Source organism: Mugil cephalus, chromosome 19, assembly GCF_022458985.1.
Source record: "Mugil cephalus isolate CIBA_MC_2020 chromosome 19, CIBA_Mcephalus_1.1, whole genome shotgun sequence".
In the NCBI taxonomy this organism is placed as follows: domain Eukaryota; kingdom Metazoa; phylum Chordata; class Actinopteri; order Mugiliformes; family Mugilidae; genus Mugil; species Mugil cephalus.
Window position 1 is genome coordinate 15,317,145 of NC_061788.1, and position 17,826 is coordinate 15,334,970.

The 17,826-nt window shown below is 44.0% G+C and overlaps 1 protein-coding gene across 2 annotated transcripts; it reads left to right on the forward strand.

Annotated features, from left to right (window-relative positions):
* The first annotated feature begins 1,583 nt into the window (after nt 1-1,583).
* On the forward strand, nt 1,584-17,031 carry LOC124996202 (chondroitin sulfate proteoglycan 4-like). Of its 2 annotated transcripts, XM_047568994.1 has the most exons (22): nt 1,584-1,817; nt 4,043-4,206; nt 4,903-6,000; nt 6,147-6,557; nt 6,648-6,766; nt 6,990-7,098; nt 7,202-8,530; nt 8,778-8,870; nt 9,139-9,636; nt 9,745-9,882; nt 10,064-10,249; nt 10,342-10,524; nt 10,725-10,901; nt 11,322-11,520; nt 11,602-11,733; nt 12,314-12,489; nt 12,643-12,838; nt 12,932-13,103; nt 13,195-13,588; nt 13,770-13,922; nt 14,306-14,887; nt 14,998-17,031. In XM_047568994.1, the coding sequence occupies exons 1-22, from the start codon at nt 1,754-1,756 to the stop codon at nt 16,126-16,128; spliced, it is 7,704 nt and encodes a 2,567-aa protein (XP_047424950.1). In that variant the 5' UTR covers nt 1,584-1,753; the 3' UTR covers nt 16,129-17,031. The 2 variants fall into 2 exon arrangements, with proteins under 2 accessions (XP_047424950.1, XP_047424949.1); XM_047568993.1 differs by having other exon boundaries at nt 12,643-13,103.
* The last annotated feature ends 795 nt before the right edge of the window (nt 17,032-17,826 follow it).

Here is a 17,826-nt window from a genome sequence, read left to right on the forward strand (position 1 = left end):
ATGCACACAACATTAACTAAAGTCCAACAAAATTTAAAATAGCGAGAGGCTTCTCAGATTCTTATAGATTTAGGTTAGCAATCAACCCAGGTGTCAGCCATCACTCCTAATGAACCACTCTCCAATCACCAACAAACGAGGAAGCAGGTCTCGGGGTCTGGAAGCCGTCACAAGTCCTTTATTTATTTGTGATCTAGGCAGTTCCTGTTCTCCGTAGTTTTTCTCCAGGCAACAAGAATGAACCGATGTGTGTTTTTTCAGGTGGATTTTTGTGTTATTCAACATCTTTTGCTGGTATTTGTACTCGAGCCATTATCCTGTCAGTTATTTGGACATTTTTCTTACCACAGCTTCACAGTTGGTCACGGCCTTTTAATCGATTCCAGCGTGGCAAGTAACACAGTTTACAGTACAAATCCCCAGCGTGCAACATTATGTAAGCCGCATGTGAAAGTGAAAACCAAATAGGAAACTGCATATAGCACAAAATTTAATAGATTTTTTTGAAATAAGAGATATTGAGCTCTGATTTTATTTCCAAATAAATAAAAAAAAAAACACTGATTATGTAGCAAAGACTGATTTCCCTCCTGTAGTCTCAAATATTATGGAAATACCACTGGAACCTCATAGCACAGCTTATACAAACAGTTAATTTATTAGCAGGGAAAATAATTTCCACTTGTAGCATCATAACACAAAGATTGATTAGGTCCATTGTTTGCTTCAAAGACTTTTACAGCCTGAAAGACAAGACAGTAATCCTCTCAGCGTGGGACCCAGGCTCATTAAAGCACACCCTCCTGAGAGGACCCCACCACCGGCTGAACTGCGACCCATTTAGGGTGTGACCCTTTCGTTCAAGAAACCAGCCTGCGGAGTCTATTATTCAGCATCCTGGGAACTAAACCTAAACACAGCACTCCTCTTAGGGGACAAGCCAGGTTCAGTTTGAATGGGCACGTACGCAATGCATCCATTATCTTTACCCACTTAACCTTTTGCAGGGTCACGGGGAGTGGGAGTCTGTCCCAGTTTACATTCAGGGTAAGGCGCTATATATCCTGGAATATTGCTGCACTGTTAGCATTTTTAATTAAATGGGGTGAATTTATCTTCAGTCCACTTAACAGTTAAACTGAAATTTGTCCCGGAGGGAAAAACTGGCCAAGAATCACAATAAAGTGTCAACTTGATCTATTTATTTTAAGTAGAACTGATGTATCTCCCTTTTTCCTTTTTTCTCAGAAGTGTGTGTATCAAACATTAGACACCCTGAACAACTTTCCTTTCCCTCATCCAAACACTGACAAATGTTATATCATCGTCACCTGAGATCCATTCAAAGCATCTCAATGAAAAGTAAAACCACGAGATTTGCTGCTTCTTCTGTTTCCCCCCCTTATTCCTTCTGTCTTTAAATGTTGCAACACCTCCCCCTTGTGTTCGTACTGTGCAGTGGGCAGTCCCACATTAAGGCCTCCTGGATCTTGAGGGGAGGATCTGAGGGTGGAGCTCCGCCTCTGTTCTGCCCTCCCCATGCGCGCACAGGTACACTTCTTTTTTAAAGACTGTAATCCAAAGCCAGCAGCAGCAGCAGCAGCAGCAGCAGCAGCGACTATGTGGAAGCTGCCAGTGGTGGGAATGACCTGCACGGCCAATGCTGCACAGTGAAGCTAACTGACTGCACAGTCAGGCGACCTGATGTTGCTCTTAATTAGATCCATATTACATTGTAAGAGCCTAGCTAACCATGGGAAGTTCTGTGGCTGATCTGTTTCTCCTCCTGCTGATTTCCACGGGGCACGTTTATGGAGGTATGTAAGGTGCTGCATGGTGCAGAGGGAAGGTCTGCCTTCCTCTTAACTGTGACATAAAAAAGTTAAAACTGAACTTTTTTTATGGTGTGGAAAAAAAAGTATTTCATGGAAATATCCTTTTTATTTACAACCTTTGATTGGCTTAAAACGAGTCTGTGACAGTTGACGCCTTATTGTTGAATCTGTTCTTGTATAGTAGATGAGTGAGATATGAAAATATGCTAGATTATATTGTGTTTGCTTGTACTGTTTTATTGTTTTCATTAACTACCTCCTTTGACAATAGGAACTTTTGTAATGTTTTCCTCTGGCGATGCTCCTCACAAATTCAACATACTGTCGATAAGTTTTAAATGCAAAGTGCAACAAAGTCAGTTTAATTTCCCTCCTGATGCAAAAATGTGTTTCTAAATCCATGCACACAACAGAGTTAATTTAACATTTCACTCAGGTCTGAACAGCTGCCCCCTCGGAGCTGCATCGGCTCTCAAATCGATCTCTGCTCAGCTCTAAATAAACGCCACTGAAATACTGACACTTATCTGAAGGCTTGCTCCATGTGCAGGAAAAATCTTTACAGAGTTGCGCACATCTCTGTGCTCTGTGCTTTGAATAAACGCCACTGAAATACCGACACTTATCTGAAGGCTTGCTCCATGTGCAGGAAAAATCTTTACAGAGCTGCGCACATCTCTGTGTCACCCTGACACTTGTTCATGAGAGCACATTAAAGACATCCGAGGTGCCTGCAACTGTAGGAAGATTACTAATAATCCAATGTTCGCTGCTTTCATAGAGGCAGATTAGAGACACATGCGCAGATATGGGTTGTACTGACAGTGGGCTTATAGGCTTTATACAAAGAGGCATGCTGGGCCAGCCTGCTGACTGGGTACTTCTCTTTTGAACCCTGTCTTATAACACTTTAAAACAGCTTTGAGAACAAACTTGATTTTCTGCAAGGAGTGCATTTTGCAATCAGAGATGAGACGGGATTTAAAGGCAAAACAAATTATAAGCCAATAGGCCAGATGTTACTGGTGCACGCAACAGAGAAGGATACAAATTCAAAATTCAGAAGTACATATAAAAATACTATTTTATTCATATATATATATAAATGTATATTTGTATGAAACACTTTTCCCAAGTAAATTAATTATTAAATGCTCTGTTTCAGTTTGTACTCTCTTTCCATTTAAAACTGACACAAGTGGAAATAGAGAAAACTCCACGTATAGGCAGCTTGTGATGTTTTGATTTTTTTTTTTTAATTCATTTATTTATTTATTTTAGTTTAGTTATTTAACTACGTGAATTCATTTTCATGGTGTTCACAGGCAGCTGCCAACAGCTTTTAGTCACACAACCTTTGTTGCTCATGTCGTGGTTTCCACAAATGGACCCTCGTTTTGACAGAGCGCTCCAATGCTGCTGCTTTGTGGGTCAGATTTACTATTTATCATTCGCAGGGGCGGTAAGCATATTGGCATCACAGCTAAATACATGTGCACTGCATTTGCATACAGACGGCCTTATAAAACCATAGAATGGAAACGTATTGACTGCTTTGGTTCAGACTATCTAAACCACTAACACGCACCATATAGTGCTGTGATTTGTATTGGATGCACTGACTTCACATTTTGTGCAGACAAGTTTCAGGATAAGTTAACTGATTTAGGATGAACTTTTGACTTTTAATTTAGTGTCCAAATTATAGATATTAGCTATGATAGTTCAATATAACACGTCCTAAAGCTATGACTGAAAATGCTTTTTTTCACAGTATATCTGTTCCCTATTCAAGTTAAGAGCATGCACTGGGAAAATCAGAATCAGAATCCATCCAATGATGTTATCTGTGCCTCTGTACAACTAAAAGTCCCATTTGCTTCCTCTGGATCAGCAGTAATGTTTAATTAGCAGGAGTACATTTAGGATGTCCCGCTACAGAATGCATTAGTTGTCATTAATTGAATTCAGATACCCAGTGACACAGGTCACTCAATACAGATTAATGGAATAGTCTTTTCTGGGAGAAGAACATCAGTCACCACAGCCATCGGTCTCAGCTTTTAAGCCATGGAGGGCCCTGAATGAACACTTTTGTCACAACCGTCGCATTACGTTGGGGGGCAGTTTTTTCATGATACAGCAGCCTGAGTCTGAGTACAAATTTAGCCCAAACCTTTCAACCACCTTCTCTTTCATTGTTGCAGTTTCATTCTATGGGGATGGCTATATCCACCTGCGCACGGAGGAGACGTCCACTCAGACGTTAATCCATGTACGATTTCGGACCTCGAGTCAGACTGGGCTGCTGTTTTTGGCATCAGGGCGCAAAGACTTCATGCTTCTGGAGCTGATCTCTGGACGCCTACAGGTGGACCATAACATATAAGCTGTACATATGTACTGATGGGAATCTATGAATGGAAGCAGGCCAGTCTTAAGCTTTTATTGCAAACACAAACCAGTCTGAGAGGAAGTGTACTGGTGTGTGTTTTGGAAGATAAACATGATTACGATTCCACTAATAAGGCTAAAGATCAGAGAAACCCATCTCAAGACTCTTAACATAAAATGAATACTAACTTCAAAACAAGTGGAAAAATGTAATCCCTTAGGGCATTTTAGCTCATATATACTGGCATTTACTATCTAGTGGAGGGCCAGAAAGAAGACTGAACACACACGCAGCTTGGTGTCGGATTGCTCGCAGAGAGAAAAAAGTAAACCCCCTGGCACTGGCTTCATTTCAGAACAAGTTCCTTCATGACTAAGGTTAAGAGAGAAGACCACAAAAGTTAAACGGAAACACCAACTTCAAGGCAATGGAGCTGCTAATGAAAGAGCTTAGTTGCATTTGTGTTTTTAAAATAAACCCTACATCAAGAATTATATCAACATGTTAAATAATTAAATATGATTTGCTGTCATTGCCTCCTATTGTTGTACTAGTTGTAATTTATGTTTAACCACTAAAACAGAAATGGAAAGGACTTTAATTCCACAATTGTTTGTTGTCAATTTTTTCCTCACGCTTCTTTTACTTCCCTCCTCCTCCCTTTCACCTCAGTTACGTCTGGATCTGGGCTCAGGTGAGCGTTCACTCCGCTCAGAGAAGGGCATCTATCTTAGTGATCTTGCATGGCACACTGTGGAGATGACCCACGACCGCCATAATATCACCATGACTGTGGACCGCAACTTTCACACCAGCCTGCGAATGCCGGGGCCGGATCTGGAGCTCAGCCTGGAAGATGGACTCCTTGTTGGGGGGACAGCTGGGTTGAATCATCCCTACCTTGTCAACATCTCCACTGGGTTTAGAGGCTGCATGGATGAAGTTGTCTTCAATGAACACAATCTACTGGCCAGCCTTAGGCCATATTCTGGCTACAAAAGCGTCCATGAGGTATCTCTGGGCTGTAGTCCACAGTTTTCTGCAACAGAAGATGATGCTGTCAGTTTTTTCAGCTCAAAATCCTTTATCTCTCTGCCGCCATGGGAGGTTCTTCAGGAAGGGGTGTTTGAATGTGAACTGCACCCTTCTGGAAAAGAAGAAGACGGCATGGTTCTGTATAGCTCTGGCAACCAGGGAGAGTTTGTTACAATTGAGATCAGACATGGTCACCTGGTGGCATCAGTGGGAAACCTAAAAGGGAGCAAAACCGAGCTGCATTCCCTAACACATGTCTACAGCAACCACACCTGGTACCCCATCCAACTGCTCTTAATGCCTCACAGTGTCCAGCTGAAAGTAGGCAGGGAGTTGATAAAGGCAAGCCTGAGTCAGGAGCTTCAGGTCATCCAGCTCAAAGGGCATCTTTTACTCGGAGGACTGAATGAAGAAGCCAGAGGAGAAGCACGCCGAGCTGGACTTCCTTCTGTTTCATCTGGAGGAGGCTCTTTTAAAGGCTGCCTCCGAGATCTTAGGGTGAACACTCAAAGAACGGGCCTACTTCATGCAACAGTCACCAAGGACATCACTGTAGGCTGTTTGTCAGGGCATGCTCCACAGATAGTGACCATCACCAGCCCAACAGAACTCCCTGAGATTGTTACAACCACACAGCCATTCACTAACAACAAGAAGATGCCCAACTTCTTGTTGCTGAGAAAGCTGGAAGTAGCAGAGGGGGGACGGGCACTACTGGAACCCAAACACATAAAGGTAGACCTTACTGCCTTCTGCTGATGTGTCTTTTGAGTTTTCATTTCAGTCATTTTCTTATGTATAAAATCAGAAATGAGCTGGGCTACTTTTCATATGGCAGCATTAATATATATACATCTTTTCCTATCTACACTCTTCGCCAGGTGAATTTAGATTTTCGTAAGTTGGGCATCCATCCATCCCAGTTCATGTTCCGCATCGAAGAGCAACCTGTTCACGGCCAGCTCCGGTTGGACCTCAGTCCAGACCCCGATGGGACGCTGGACGAAGGACAGAAGAGGACTGTCACGATAGGAACAGAGGAGAAGGACCGGACTTTCAGTATGCTGGACCTGTGGCAGGGCAGGGTGATGTACGTTCATAGCGGTTCAGAAGACCAGAATGACTTCTTCATATTTTCGGTCTTCTCCAGCAAAAAGAGGGGGCTTCCTGTGTTTCTGAGGGGCAATCGTCTGCACCGCTTTGATATCAACATTAGTCCTGTAAACGATGCACCGGTGCTCAGTCTGCCAGAGGGAAACCTTTTCACTCTGCTGGAGAAGTCCAAACGACGAGTAGGTAGATCAGAATGTCTCCATGGTATAAAAAGTTTTATTTAATTTATTTAAATAATTTATGTAATTAGTGCATGCCCATCCCCCCAGCTGACAACAGATATGCTGAGAGTGTCAGACCCCGACAGCGGTCCTGAAGAGCTGATTTTCAGCTCCCTGGGAAACCTCAACACAGCAGGATATCTTGAGCACCAGGACTTTCCTGGCAGGTCAGTTCTATTGCTTTACAGTGTCTCAGAAGTATTCTTACTAATGACTGATATCTTTTGGTGAGTTGTCTGCTTGTGTCCAAACAAGAACAAGCCTTGAACACCTGCAAATGTTACTGATTAATCTAGACAAAAGCAGTCTTCTCATCCCACATGCATTAATTGGAAAATGCCACATTTCAAACAAGGCCTAATAATTCTGGGATTGAATCTATTTTTCTAGGGCAATCAACTTGTTCTCTCTAAATGATCTGGAGGAGGGTAAGATCAACTTTGTCCACACTGGCATCTCCACTTCCAGGCTGGCATTCAGGGTCAGCGATGGGCAGAAGGCGAGTTATGTCTATCTTTCTCAATCTCTCATGGTTCTCCCCTTCTTATGTCATTTTCTGTAATCCTTTTCTCTCGTGTGGTATTTCTTTCTCTCCTCTCCAGATGAGCAATACAGTAGTCCTTAGGGTCATGACCATGGCACCCGAACACAAACTGGTAAATAACACTGGACTGGAGGTGAACCAGGGCCAGGCTTTCGTCATCACCACCAGTCACCTCGCGGTACAAGTTAATACAGCTGATAATGCAGTAGAAATCTGGTACAACATAACAGAGGCACCACAATACGGCGAGCTCCAGAGGTTACACTCTAGTGGTGACTGGAAACCGACATCCTCCTTCTCTCAGAAACTTCTAGAAAAAGAACGAATCCGATATCTCAGCACCTTTCGTGGCCTTCAGACCCAGAACAACATCACAGATCGCTTTAAATGTAAAATCTGCGTTGGCTCTGTGAATACTGAGGAGGTGGTTTTCCCCATAGTGGTGCGCTGGATTCACTTCAAGGTGACTCGAAGCAAGATGGAGCTCAATGGTGTTCAGAGTGCAGTTCTCACTCCTGAGGACCTCCATGTGATTTCTAAAGGTGTTAAACTCAACGAGAGTGACCTCTACTTTAGGCTCCTATCAGTACCAAAGAAGGGGCAGCTGTTCTTCAACAATACAGCTCTACGAAAAAACTCATTCTTCAGCCAATTGAACATCACAGGCGGTCTGGTGAAGTATGAACTTCTCAACAGGCTGTATGATGACACAAGAGACACATTCAGCTTTCGTGTGTTTTCAACACAGGCCAACTCAACAACTTACGACTTCAGGATCAACATCAAAGCTGAGTCTTCTGCCGTTATCATTGTAAACAACGGCCTTTCGATCCTGGAGGGAGGAAGTAAAGTAATCACCAAAGACATTCTGTTCACTCACACATCAAGTAACCGGGAGGTCCGCTACAACATCACAGTGAGCCCCAGGCATGGGCATATAAGGAAGATCAACCTCTCTAACTCCACTTCAATTAATGACAACATTGTGACATTCACAAATCAGGATATCGCTGAGGAGAGGATCATGTATGTTCATGATGACAGTGAAACCAAGCAGGATTTCTTCAAATTTCAAATTGTGGTTTATAAGCTGCACAAGCACGCGAACAAAAAGGAGGACAGAACCCCAGAGGAACACAGCTTTAATATCTCAGTGCAGCTTGTCAACGATCAGAGGCCCGTCAGGGTTGTTGATAAGGTTTTCAGTGTGGCCCGAGATGGCCAGCGGTTGGTGACACTGAACGACCTTCGTTACCGTGATGATGACTCAGACTTTGAGGACAGCTGGTTGGTTTACACACGCCGGGGGATTCCTATGGGAGATCTGGTGCTGGCCAGTGATCCCAGTCACAAGGTGTATGAGTTCACCCAGCGCGACCTCGAGCAGGTTTGCACAATTTATTGGTAAAGAAAAAGAGCAAATTTGCAGGAAAACCCTTCATTTAGAACCTTTCATACATTCTTACCACATTATATACACTCTTGGGTGTGCCTGTTGATTTGACGGTTTTGGGAAACTTGCAGACTTCTAGATATCTTGAAAAGGCATTGAGATCGAGAGTTTAAGAACTGTGTGTATGTTTGACTCATAACAAAACAGTTTCATTGTCATCTTCTCTTTTCTATCTTCTCAGAAAAAGGTGTTGTTTGTCCACAGAGGAGTGAGTTTTGGGCGATTTGTTCTTTTTGTGTCAGATGGGAAGCACTATGTTTCGACGCTGCTAGAGGTGATTCTAACATGTTATATTTCATTGTTAGATTGTGAAATAAACTGGGACACATGGGCAGCCCTATTTGTTGGTTGGCGATCAACTTGGCTAATCTTACCTTAGTGGCTAATTTTTCAAATGCTTTTGCTTGGCCAGATGTTGAATTTGCCAGACAAAAATGAATGCCAGGAAGTAAAAGCATAAATGTAGAGTAACCCAACCAGTACGTAAGTCTTTTGAGGTCAGAATAAACTGTTAATAATTATTTACTGTTTCTGTGGTGCAGGTGATGGCCCAGGATCCTTACCTGCAGGTGGAGAACAACACAGGTCTCATGGTCCAACGAGGTGGGATCACGACCCTGACCTCCGCTAACCTCAGCGTCTTCAGCAACCTCGACATCCGGGACCCACAGGAAGTGACGTTTGAGGTCTTCCTTCCACCAAAACACGGTGTGCTCTGCTTTAATGATGGAGCGAGTCTGGCAGTGACAGAAGCAGATGCAATCTCAATATTCACCCAAAGGGACTTGGTGGCAGGGCGCTTGGCATATCACCATGACGGCAGCCAGGAGTTGTTAGATAGCTTCAATGTGACGGCAAGAGCAAGAGAAAGAAGCACTGAGCGCCGACAGGAAAAAGGGAGGAGGGAGGTACACTTGGACATTGGAGTGGCAGTAAAAATATACCTGGAGAGTCATCAGAGGCCACCAACTGTCAGAAGCAACCGTCCAGTGGTGGTGGCAGAGGGGCAGACTGTATCTATAAGCAGGGAACATCTAGAGGTAAGTCAAGGCAAGTTCTTTACATACTGTACTTAATTTTGGGTTTTACGTGATTTAATGATGCAGCTAAATGTCCTGCAAGTATACAGCTGTGTTTTTGTCCAACAGGTGGTCCACGAAGACAGCCAGCCCTCAGAAATAGTTTTCACTGTCCAACGTCCTCCCACACTGGGCGTCATTCAAAGGTTACTTGCTGACAAAAACACGCATCAAAACATGAATGGACAACAGCAGAACCTCTACGTGGTAAAGCCAACATTAGTTAAACATTGTCTGCAGTTTGTTAATTTCTTGTCTTGCTCCCCTTAAATCCATCAAAATATTCCCAATAGAGGCCAATAAAGCTCAACAGTGCAGTATTAAAGTGTCAAATGATTCATATAGAAATGGCACTTGAAAGATTTGCCTGCTCCTTTCCCACATATAGGGCATCAGAGACCCACCAACGACCTCCTTCACTCAGGAAGATCTCAATCAGGGATTGGTCATCTATGATCAACAGGCCACAGGAAGCACCAGTGACTCGGTTGTGTTGGAGGCAACGAATGGCCTAACGAACGTCGGACCTTTCAAACTGGACATTGATATAATCCCAATCCTGCTCCCTCTACAGGTCTAAATCTCAGCGAGAAAATTCTATGAAAACTTACGTGACATAAATTTCACCAAACCTGTCAAACATTCTTCTGTCCATTGATTTTGCAGGTGTCCAACTTGACCCTCGATGAAGGGTCTTCCGTGCCGCTGACCGCAGACATCATCAGGGTCAGTAATCATCACTTCGCAGGGATGAACTTCCTGTACCAGGTCATCGTTCCGCCACGATACGGTCACTTGGAGCACAGCCGGATTCCGGGCATGCCCATCACAGCGTTCACACACACTGAGGTTTGACTGAGCAACCGTCCATGCAAATACAATGTATACTTAACAATGTTAAAAGCAGACTTTTGATGTTATTTCATTATCCACTTGCTCTGAGAAAGATTTTATCCTCTGCGATAAAATATTTGCTTCTCTTTTCTCAATTGCTATTCGACCATGTTGGAGTCTACTGTTAGTTGTACCCACGCATCATCTGTTTCCAGGTGGAACGTGAGTACATCTCCTATATCCATGATGGCAGTGACACACACCAAGACAACTTCACCATTGTGGCCAATCAGACAGAAATCAGGAAACACAGTCTGCCCTGCACTGTTCACATCACCGTCGTGGCTGTCAATGATGAGACTCCTGTTGTTGCAACCAACAATGGCCTCAAGGTGGGAAAACGCCAACAGAAATGGAAAAAGATGATTAGACGATAATTATTTTCAGCTTGTGTTTTTGTTTTGGAGAAAGAAGGAGCCTGAATCTGACGGAACACAGTGAACTCGATTATGCTAATACAACATGGGAGTGAGGGGGTAGAAAACAAATTTAACCTAGAAGATTGATACTGCATTCATGTCTATTAGCTAATATGAAGCAAGAGCTAGCAGGTGATGATTAACTTAGCTTAACATTAAAGGCTTCCCATAAAACTCCTAAGCTGTAATTTTATTTCAACTGCTGCCTTGTGCCGCCAGCCTTTAAACTAAACTAAGCTAAGCTAAGCTAACAGGTGGCTGGTTTTAGCTTCACATTTAGCATACAGCGGATATGTATACTGATCAAATTGTGAATACCCTTTGGTTCTTCAGGTGTGGGTGGGTTCAGTTACAGAAATAACCACAGATGACCTCAGTGCAGAGGACTCTGACACTCCACCTGAGGGCCTGGAGTTTGTCATCACCCCGCCAAGCAACGGCCACTTGGCTCTGAAGAGCGCCCCCTCCCGACACATCCTGAACTTCACTCAGAGTCACATACAAAGCAGACAGCTCGTGTTTGTGCACAGTGGTAAACGTATTTGTGTTATTTTTTAAAAATAACTTTTAATATAACACTTGTGTTACTGATGCTGCCCGTGTCCTTGTGCAGGTGCGCTGTCGGGAGGCTTTCACTTCCAGGTGAATGACGGAGTGAACTTTGCCCCTCGCCAGATCTTTGGCACAACTGCCCACTCTCTGGTCCTCACCCTGCAGAGAAACCACCCCATGGAGGTCTACCCAGGTATAACTCAAAGGTCGTATGTGTAATGGCAGACACACCTTTTTGCTATTACTTCCCTTCTCATGGAGTGTACCTTCTTGAGAAACACTTGAGAATTCTTGAGAATACAAAAAGCCTTCTTGTGTGTCCTCTTGCTTATCAAATGAAACCTAACAAGGAAGGTTTTTGTAGTATACAATAAGTCCACTGGGGGGCCTCAACATTCCACATTATTGCATTATTCTTTGAGCTCCTTAGGGTCAGGAAGATGTATGTCTTTCAGTTTTATGTGAGTCTTATGTTGTTCTAATCAGCCATCTTTTGCGTTAAGGTGACATAAGAGAATCTATTACCTTGATATACTGTATATGTGAAACTAATCCGATGACATAGATAATACAGAATAAATTGTAGGTTGGTTACCACCGTCATTCACGCACACCAGTCATGACTGACTCTGCTTGTTCTAATGTTGTGCTAAGAAAAACTTTTGAAATATATTTCCACCCATGATCAATTTAATCAGAAAGCGTCAGAATCTCCTGTTTTGTTGCCAGCCTTTCCAGTCTCTCACTCACCTTTGCCTTTGTCCATCTTAAAGGCTCCGTGACACATATCTCTGAGCAGGAGCTTCTGGTTGTTGCCAACAATGTCAGTAACATGAGAAGAAACCAGTCCATGGTCTACGCTGTGACCGCTCCTCCCAAACTTGGCCGTCTGGTCCAACGCATGCCCGACAACTCTATGAGAAACATTTCCACATTCACACAGAGCATGGTAGGGGTGTCTGCAACTGAATGTCTGTTGATGAATGTATATTTTTGATGCCATTCACCTGCGAGGCCATGCATTGTCTGATCAAAGGTTCTTTTTTACTCCAAATCAAAATAATCCTGTTACTCCCTCCTCATGGCTTTGTCTCCCTTTCAGGTGAATGAGGGAATTATCCTGTATGACCAGAACAAGCCTGAGTCCGTGGGATGGTCGGCTGCAGACACCTTTTCTTTCACAGTGTCTTTTCCTCCTGCTTTTCTTCCGCCACACACCTTCACCATCCTAATCTCCTACCAGGCCAATGAACATCATCACATCCCTCAGCACAAGACCAGACTACTGAACAATGCAGGTACTGCCTCTCTATTATATCAACAAAGCATCCTGTTTTACGAGCAACGTAGGTTCAAGAGGAGCAGATTTTCTGTCCGTATCTGTCCCTCAGGTGCCGTGGTTGCAGAGGGAGGCCGGGTGATGATTGACAGGTCCAAGCTTGATGCTTCTAATCTCCTGGGGAAAATTCCAGAGTCCCACCGGAAAGATCACCACATCTTGTATCGAGTGATTTCTCTGCCCCATCACGGGACTCTGTCTATACGAGGGCATAATCTCACCAGGTGCGTAACCTTTCTCTTCTAAAAAAAAATGTATGAACTGAACAGAAGCAGAAGGAATAAGGAAATATTAACAATATTATCACCTTCCTAGGAACCAACCAGACTTCTCCCAGGTCACCCTGAATAAGTTTGGCATCACATACATCCATGATGACTCTGAGACGACAAGCGACAGCTTCACTTTCCGGGCTTGGGCGGCTCCCTTGGATCTCTCCTCTTCCTCTTCCATGTTGTCCATGTCTCCTTTGTCCTCTGATTCTTCCTCTTCCACCTCTTTTTCTCCTCTCTACTCAGCCTCATCGTCCTCCCTTTCATCAGTAGACACAGTTTCTTTGCGCCGTGCCAAAGACACCGTGGCAGTTACAGAGATGTTCAACATCACAGTGACACCAGTCAACGACCAGCCGCCGCTGATCAGGAGTCGAGCCCCCAGCATGAAGGTCGTGATCGGAGAGAAAGTTGTTCTTGGACCCGACAATCTTCAGGTGGGCCAGTGCAAAGTGGATAGGTGTTTATTTGGGTCCAGCTGGACTACTGTGGTCACATATACATATTTTTTTTTTTTACTAATGAATTAATGATTACTCATCAGTCATTGGACATTTGCTCTTTTATACTTGATTTTCTTTATGCACACACACAGACTAACCATCTCTACACGTACAGGTTGAAGACCATGACACCCCACCAGAGGAGCTGCACTACCTTGTGATTAGTAAACCCAACAACGGCTACCTGACGCTGGGTGAAAGACCGGAGCCAGTGACCTCCTTCACTCAGTATGATGTCAACCATGGGCGGCTGCATTTTATACAGCAGGTGAAGGAAACTACTTCTCCAGTTGATTTGTGCAAAACTCTGTGTATCAGGGATGGTCAATGGAATCTGGTATTTGTATGCCTTCACACTGGTGAGATGATGACTTGCTGTTGCATTCTTGGGATTACAATATCTCTGAAACACCTTGACAGAATTTTAAGAACTCTAAACTCACAAAACATTGCCATAACTGTAATCACTGACAATTTGTATTCAAAACGCTAATCCTGAAAAAAGTCACTACATATATTATTTGAATGAGTCCAGACAGACATGGATGTACACTCAGACTTGCCTGGTTTGGTGGAGACATTGAGTAGATGAAATAGCCATTGATCTCCATTCTCTTTTGTCGTCCTTCTTTTCTTTGTATCCTACCTTAGGGTGAGCCCTCAACGGGTGTTTTCTACTTCAACGTAACTGATGGTCATCACCGTCCACTCTACAAACTGTTTAGTTTGGAGGTGATTAAGCCTTCTGTATCCATGGTGAACAACACTGGCCTATCATTGGTTCAAGGCCGGACCGCTGTGGTCCTGGCGACCAACCAGCTGGCCGCTCAAACCAATGGTCGCACCCCGGCCAACATCTCCTACACTGTTACCACACACCCCCGTCATGGACGCATTGCTATTAACGACCAGGAAGTCACCACCTTCTGCCACGAGGACCTCCAGCTGGGCCGAGTCGTCTATCACATGACTGATCTCAGCGAATCGGAGGACAGCTTCCAGATCTCAGTGTCAGCCTCGTCTCCCGGTGTTGACTATGGAAATGTAACAGCACAAACAGTGAAGGTAACTGTGCGGCCTCTGGTTTTCCTGAGAGAGCCGGTTAGAGTTCCCAGTGGTATCGCCGTGAAACTAGGGAAAGCCATGATCGACGCCTCTGAACTGGCGAGAATCAGCCGAGCAAACCCTGTCTTTGAGGTCCTCTCTCCTCCGAAACATGGAAAACTAGTCAAGGTAAGTCAGTCAGTGTGAAATTTGAACGCCTTGTGGAGTTCATGATTCAAGTGTCTGTCGTGGAATGCTGTTGACTCTCCTCACTGCTATGTGTTTCTTTGTGTATGTAGATAACCTATGACCCCAACCAAGCCTCAGAGGTCCTGAAGTCATTTACCTTCAGAGATGTGGTGCAAGGTCGAGTCGCCATCGAGGAGACTCTCAGTGACAGTGACAACCAGCTCCTTAATAATAAATCTACTCTAACGAAAGCACGAGGCCATGCTCCTGCCACACCTCTCAATGATTCCTTCATATTTCTGGTGAAGGCCGGAAACGTCCAGCCTGCAAAGGGTGAGCTTCACTTCACCATCTTGCCCCACCACCAGATGCGTCATGGCCCAAGTGGCTTCAGCAAAGTAGACGGTGCAAATCGTGAACACACAACCGCTCGACTACCAACGCAAAACAGGACTGCCACCGGAGCTGGAAGAGGAGGCGGACGAGGAGGATCCGTGACTCATGGTGCGGTTGGAGTGAGCTTGCGCCCGCATATTTTGTCACATAAGAACCAAAACAAGACACAGCACAAGTTGAGGCCTCACGGTCGCTGGGGGAACCACACACGCAGCGGGAATCATCGAGGACGATCGGATAGCAGCACTGAAGGACCAGCAGGAGGTCACGGTCGTGCCCCGCAGCCCCACACCCCTTCCATCCCAGAGAAACACACTCCAGAGAATCCTCCTGACACTCACCCAGTTCACGTGGAGGTTCTCCCCCGTCCTGCCTCCGACCCCCTCCTCATCATCCTTCCACTGCTGGCCTGTTTGCTCCTCATCATAATACTCGTAATTTTGATTCTGGTGTTTCGCCACCGCAAAGAGAAACAGGCCCGGCTGCAGCTCATCCAGGAGCTTGCAGCAGTTCCATTACCCCCTGAGGACAGCCCTTACATGGGCAGGTCAGAGCGGAGTGTGGCCATGCCCTCTGTGATGGTCACCCCACTTGGCTCTACTAGCTGCCCGACCTCCCCAAGGGTTCCCTTAAGTCCCAGGAGGAGGAGCCTGGCCCCAGGTATGACATTCTGGGGCCCAATTGAAGCTGATATAGCAGGGGCTGATGGGGATATCCGAGGCTTTAGCAGTAATGAAAGACAAAATATAACTTGTGGTAATGCATTCCCAGCTACTCTCGCAGGCTACAAGACCTCTGTGAGAGCTTGCTCCCCAACTCTAAAAGAAAACCAGTACTGGGTTTGAGGCAAGTGATTTAGAGAAAAAAAATAACTGTGCCTTAGAGGTGTATTTTATGAGGTTGTAAATGAAACGCATGTACTTTTCAGCAAGCACCCGTGGTCACCAAAGGCACGAGGATGAAAAAATGCTATGTGTATAATGGGCATCACATTTAAGTCATTTCACTTAACCGACTTAAACTGAACGCATCTTTGTTGTACCAACAATGTAATCTGGTCTGCTAGATATAACGAGCTAACGGAGCTCAGACACATGCGGTAGTGTTCAAAGAAATCAGTCAACTATTCCAGCTTATCAGGCAGTTTTTGTTTTCTTTCTTGAGAATAAATGCTCTTTCTGTGAGATTTGTTTCATGAAACATGACGACTGTTAGTTCCTTCTCACAGAAGACCATTTTTATGTCTAACAGTCTCCCACTGATTCCTGGTAACACTGGTTTTAACATCTGCGGCTGCGATGAATGATATATTTTTGGTTGGAACTATTGCTGTACAAGGAAGTGAAACACAGAAGGAGATTTTAACCTACAGTTGTTCATGTACATACTGACACATCACCTCTAAAAAACCTAATATGCAAGCTGCTGCAGCCAAGTGTTCATACGTGCGACTAAAAGTACTGTAAGCTTCCGAGTCTGTGCATGCAAACTATAACATTCACAGATACAGGAATTATTCCCTTTTCTGTACTTTTCCGTCATTTTTGTTACGGCTGGAGGCAGTGAGCTGTAATGTTACTGCTTCTTACTTTCTATTTGATGTTAATGATGCATTGAGATGTAGTTTGCTCAGTTCTTGATCAACATTCTTGCCACTTTTTACCCATTATATGCCTGAACGTGTTTGCCATCCACTGTAAAGAAAACAAAACAAAAAGTTTTTGAATAAAAAAAAATTCTTAAATACGCCTTGTGTTGAACTGCAAATCATTAGGTAAAGGTTTAGAGTGGCAGATCTTCTTCTTCTTGTAACGATTCCTGTTTGGATTTTGTTTATGGCTAACATTAACAAGCTGCCCATCTGTTGATGATGAAGATGGACAGTTTAAAATATGAGACCACATTAAAAAATTGGATAAATGATTGACAAATGTGTGACAATTACATAAACCGCCTTAAAGGTTTTATGTAACGTTGAAAAGCAGCCCTTAGCTAACAGAACTACTCCATATTCATTAGGCTTTCAGAGGCTTTAGCCTGCAGGTAAATTAATATTTTCTTACTTTTAAGTCAGCGCTGGGAACATGTTTCCAGATGTCCACTGACCCATTTATGCACCACGGTCTTCCTGAATAAATTGTGCTGCGGCGTAATAGGTGGTTTCTCAACCTTGTCATGTAAATAAAATCTGGTACGAATCAAATCATTTGTCTCACATTTAAAAACCTAATGGGTTAAGTGCCGAATTTAGAGAAGGATAGCGGAAGAGTCCGAATGAATCTCAAAAATAATCTAATTACAAGTGTGTGAGAATCGGCTGACTGAGAATGATTAATGATAATCAAATGAAATTGCTACTGAAACACATTAAGGGAGGATAATGAGTGGAGAAGAGAAAGAGGCATGTCTAAATAATGAAGGGCCTGCTGTTGCTAGGAACCTGATCTGTGGTCTGTGAACTCTGGTGTCAGATATCAGGGGACTGGACTGCCACAGGAAAAAACAGGCGATAAGACACTTTTCTTAGGGAGAACTTTGAACAA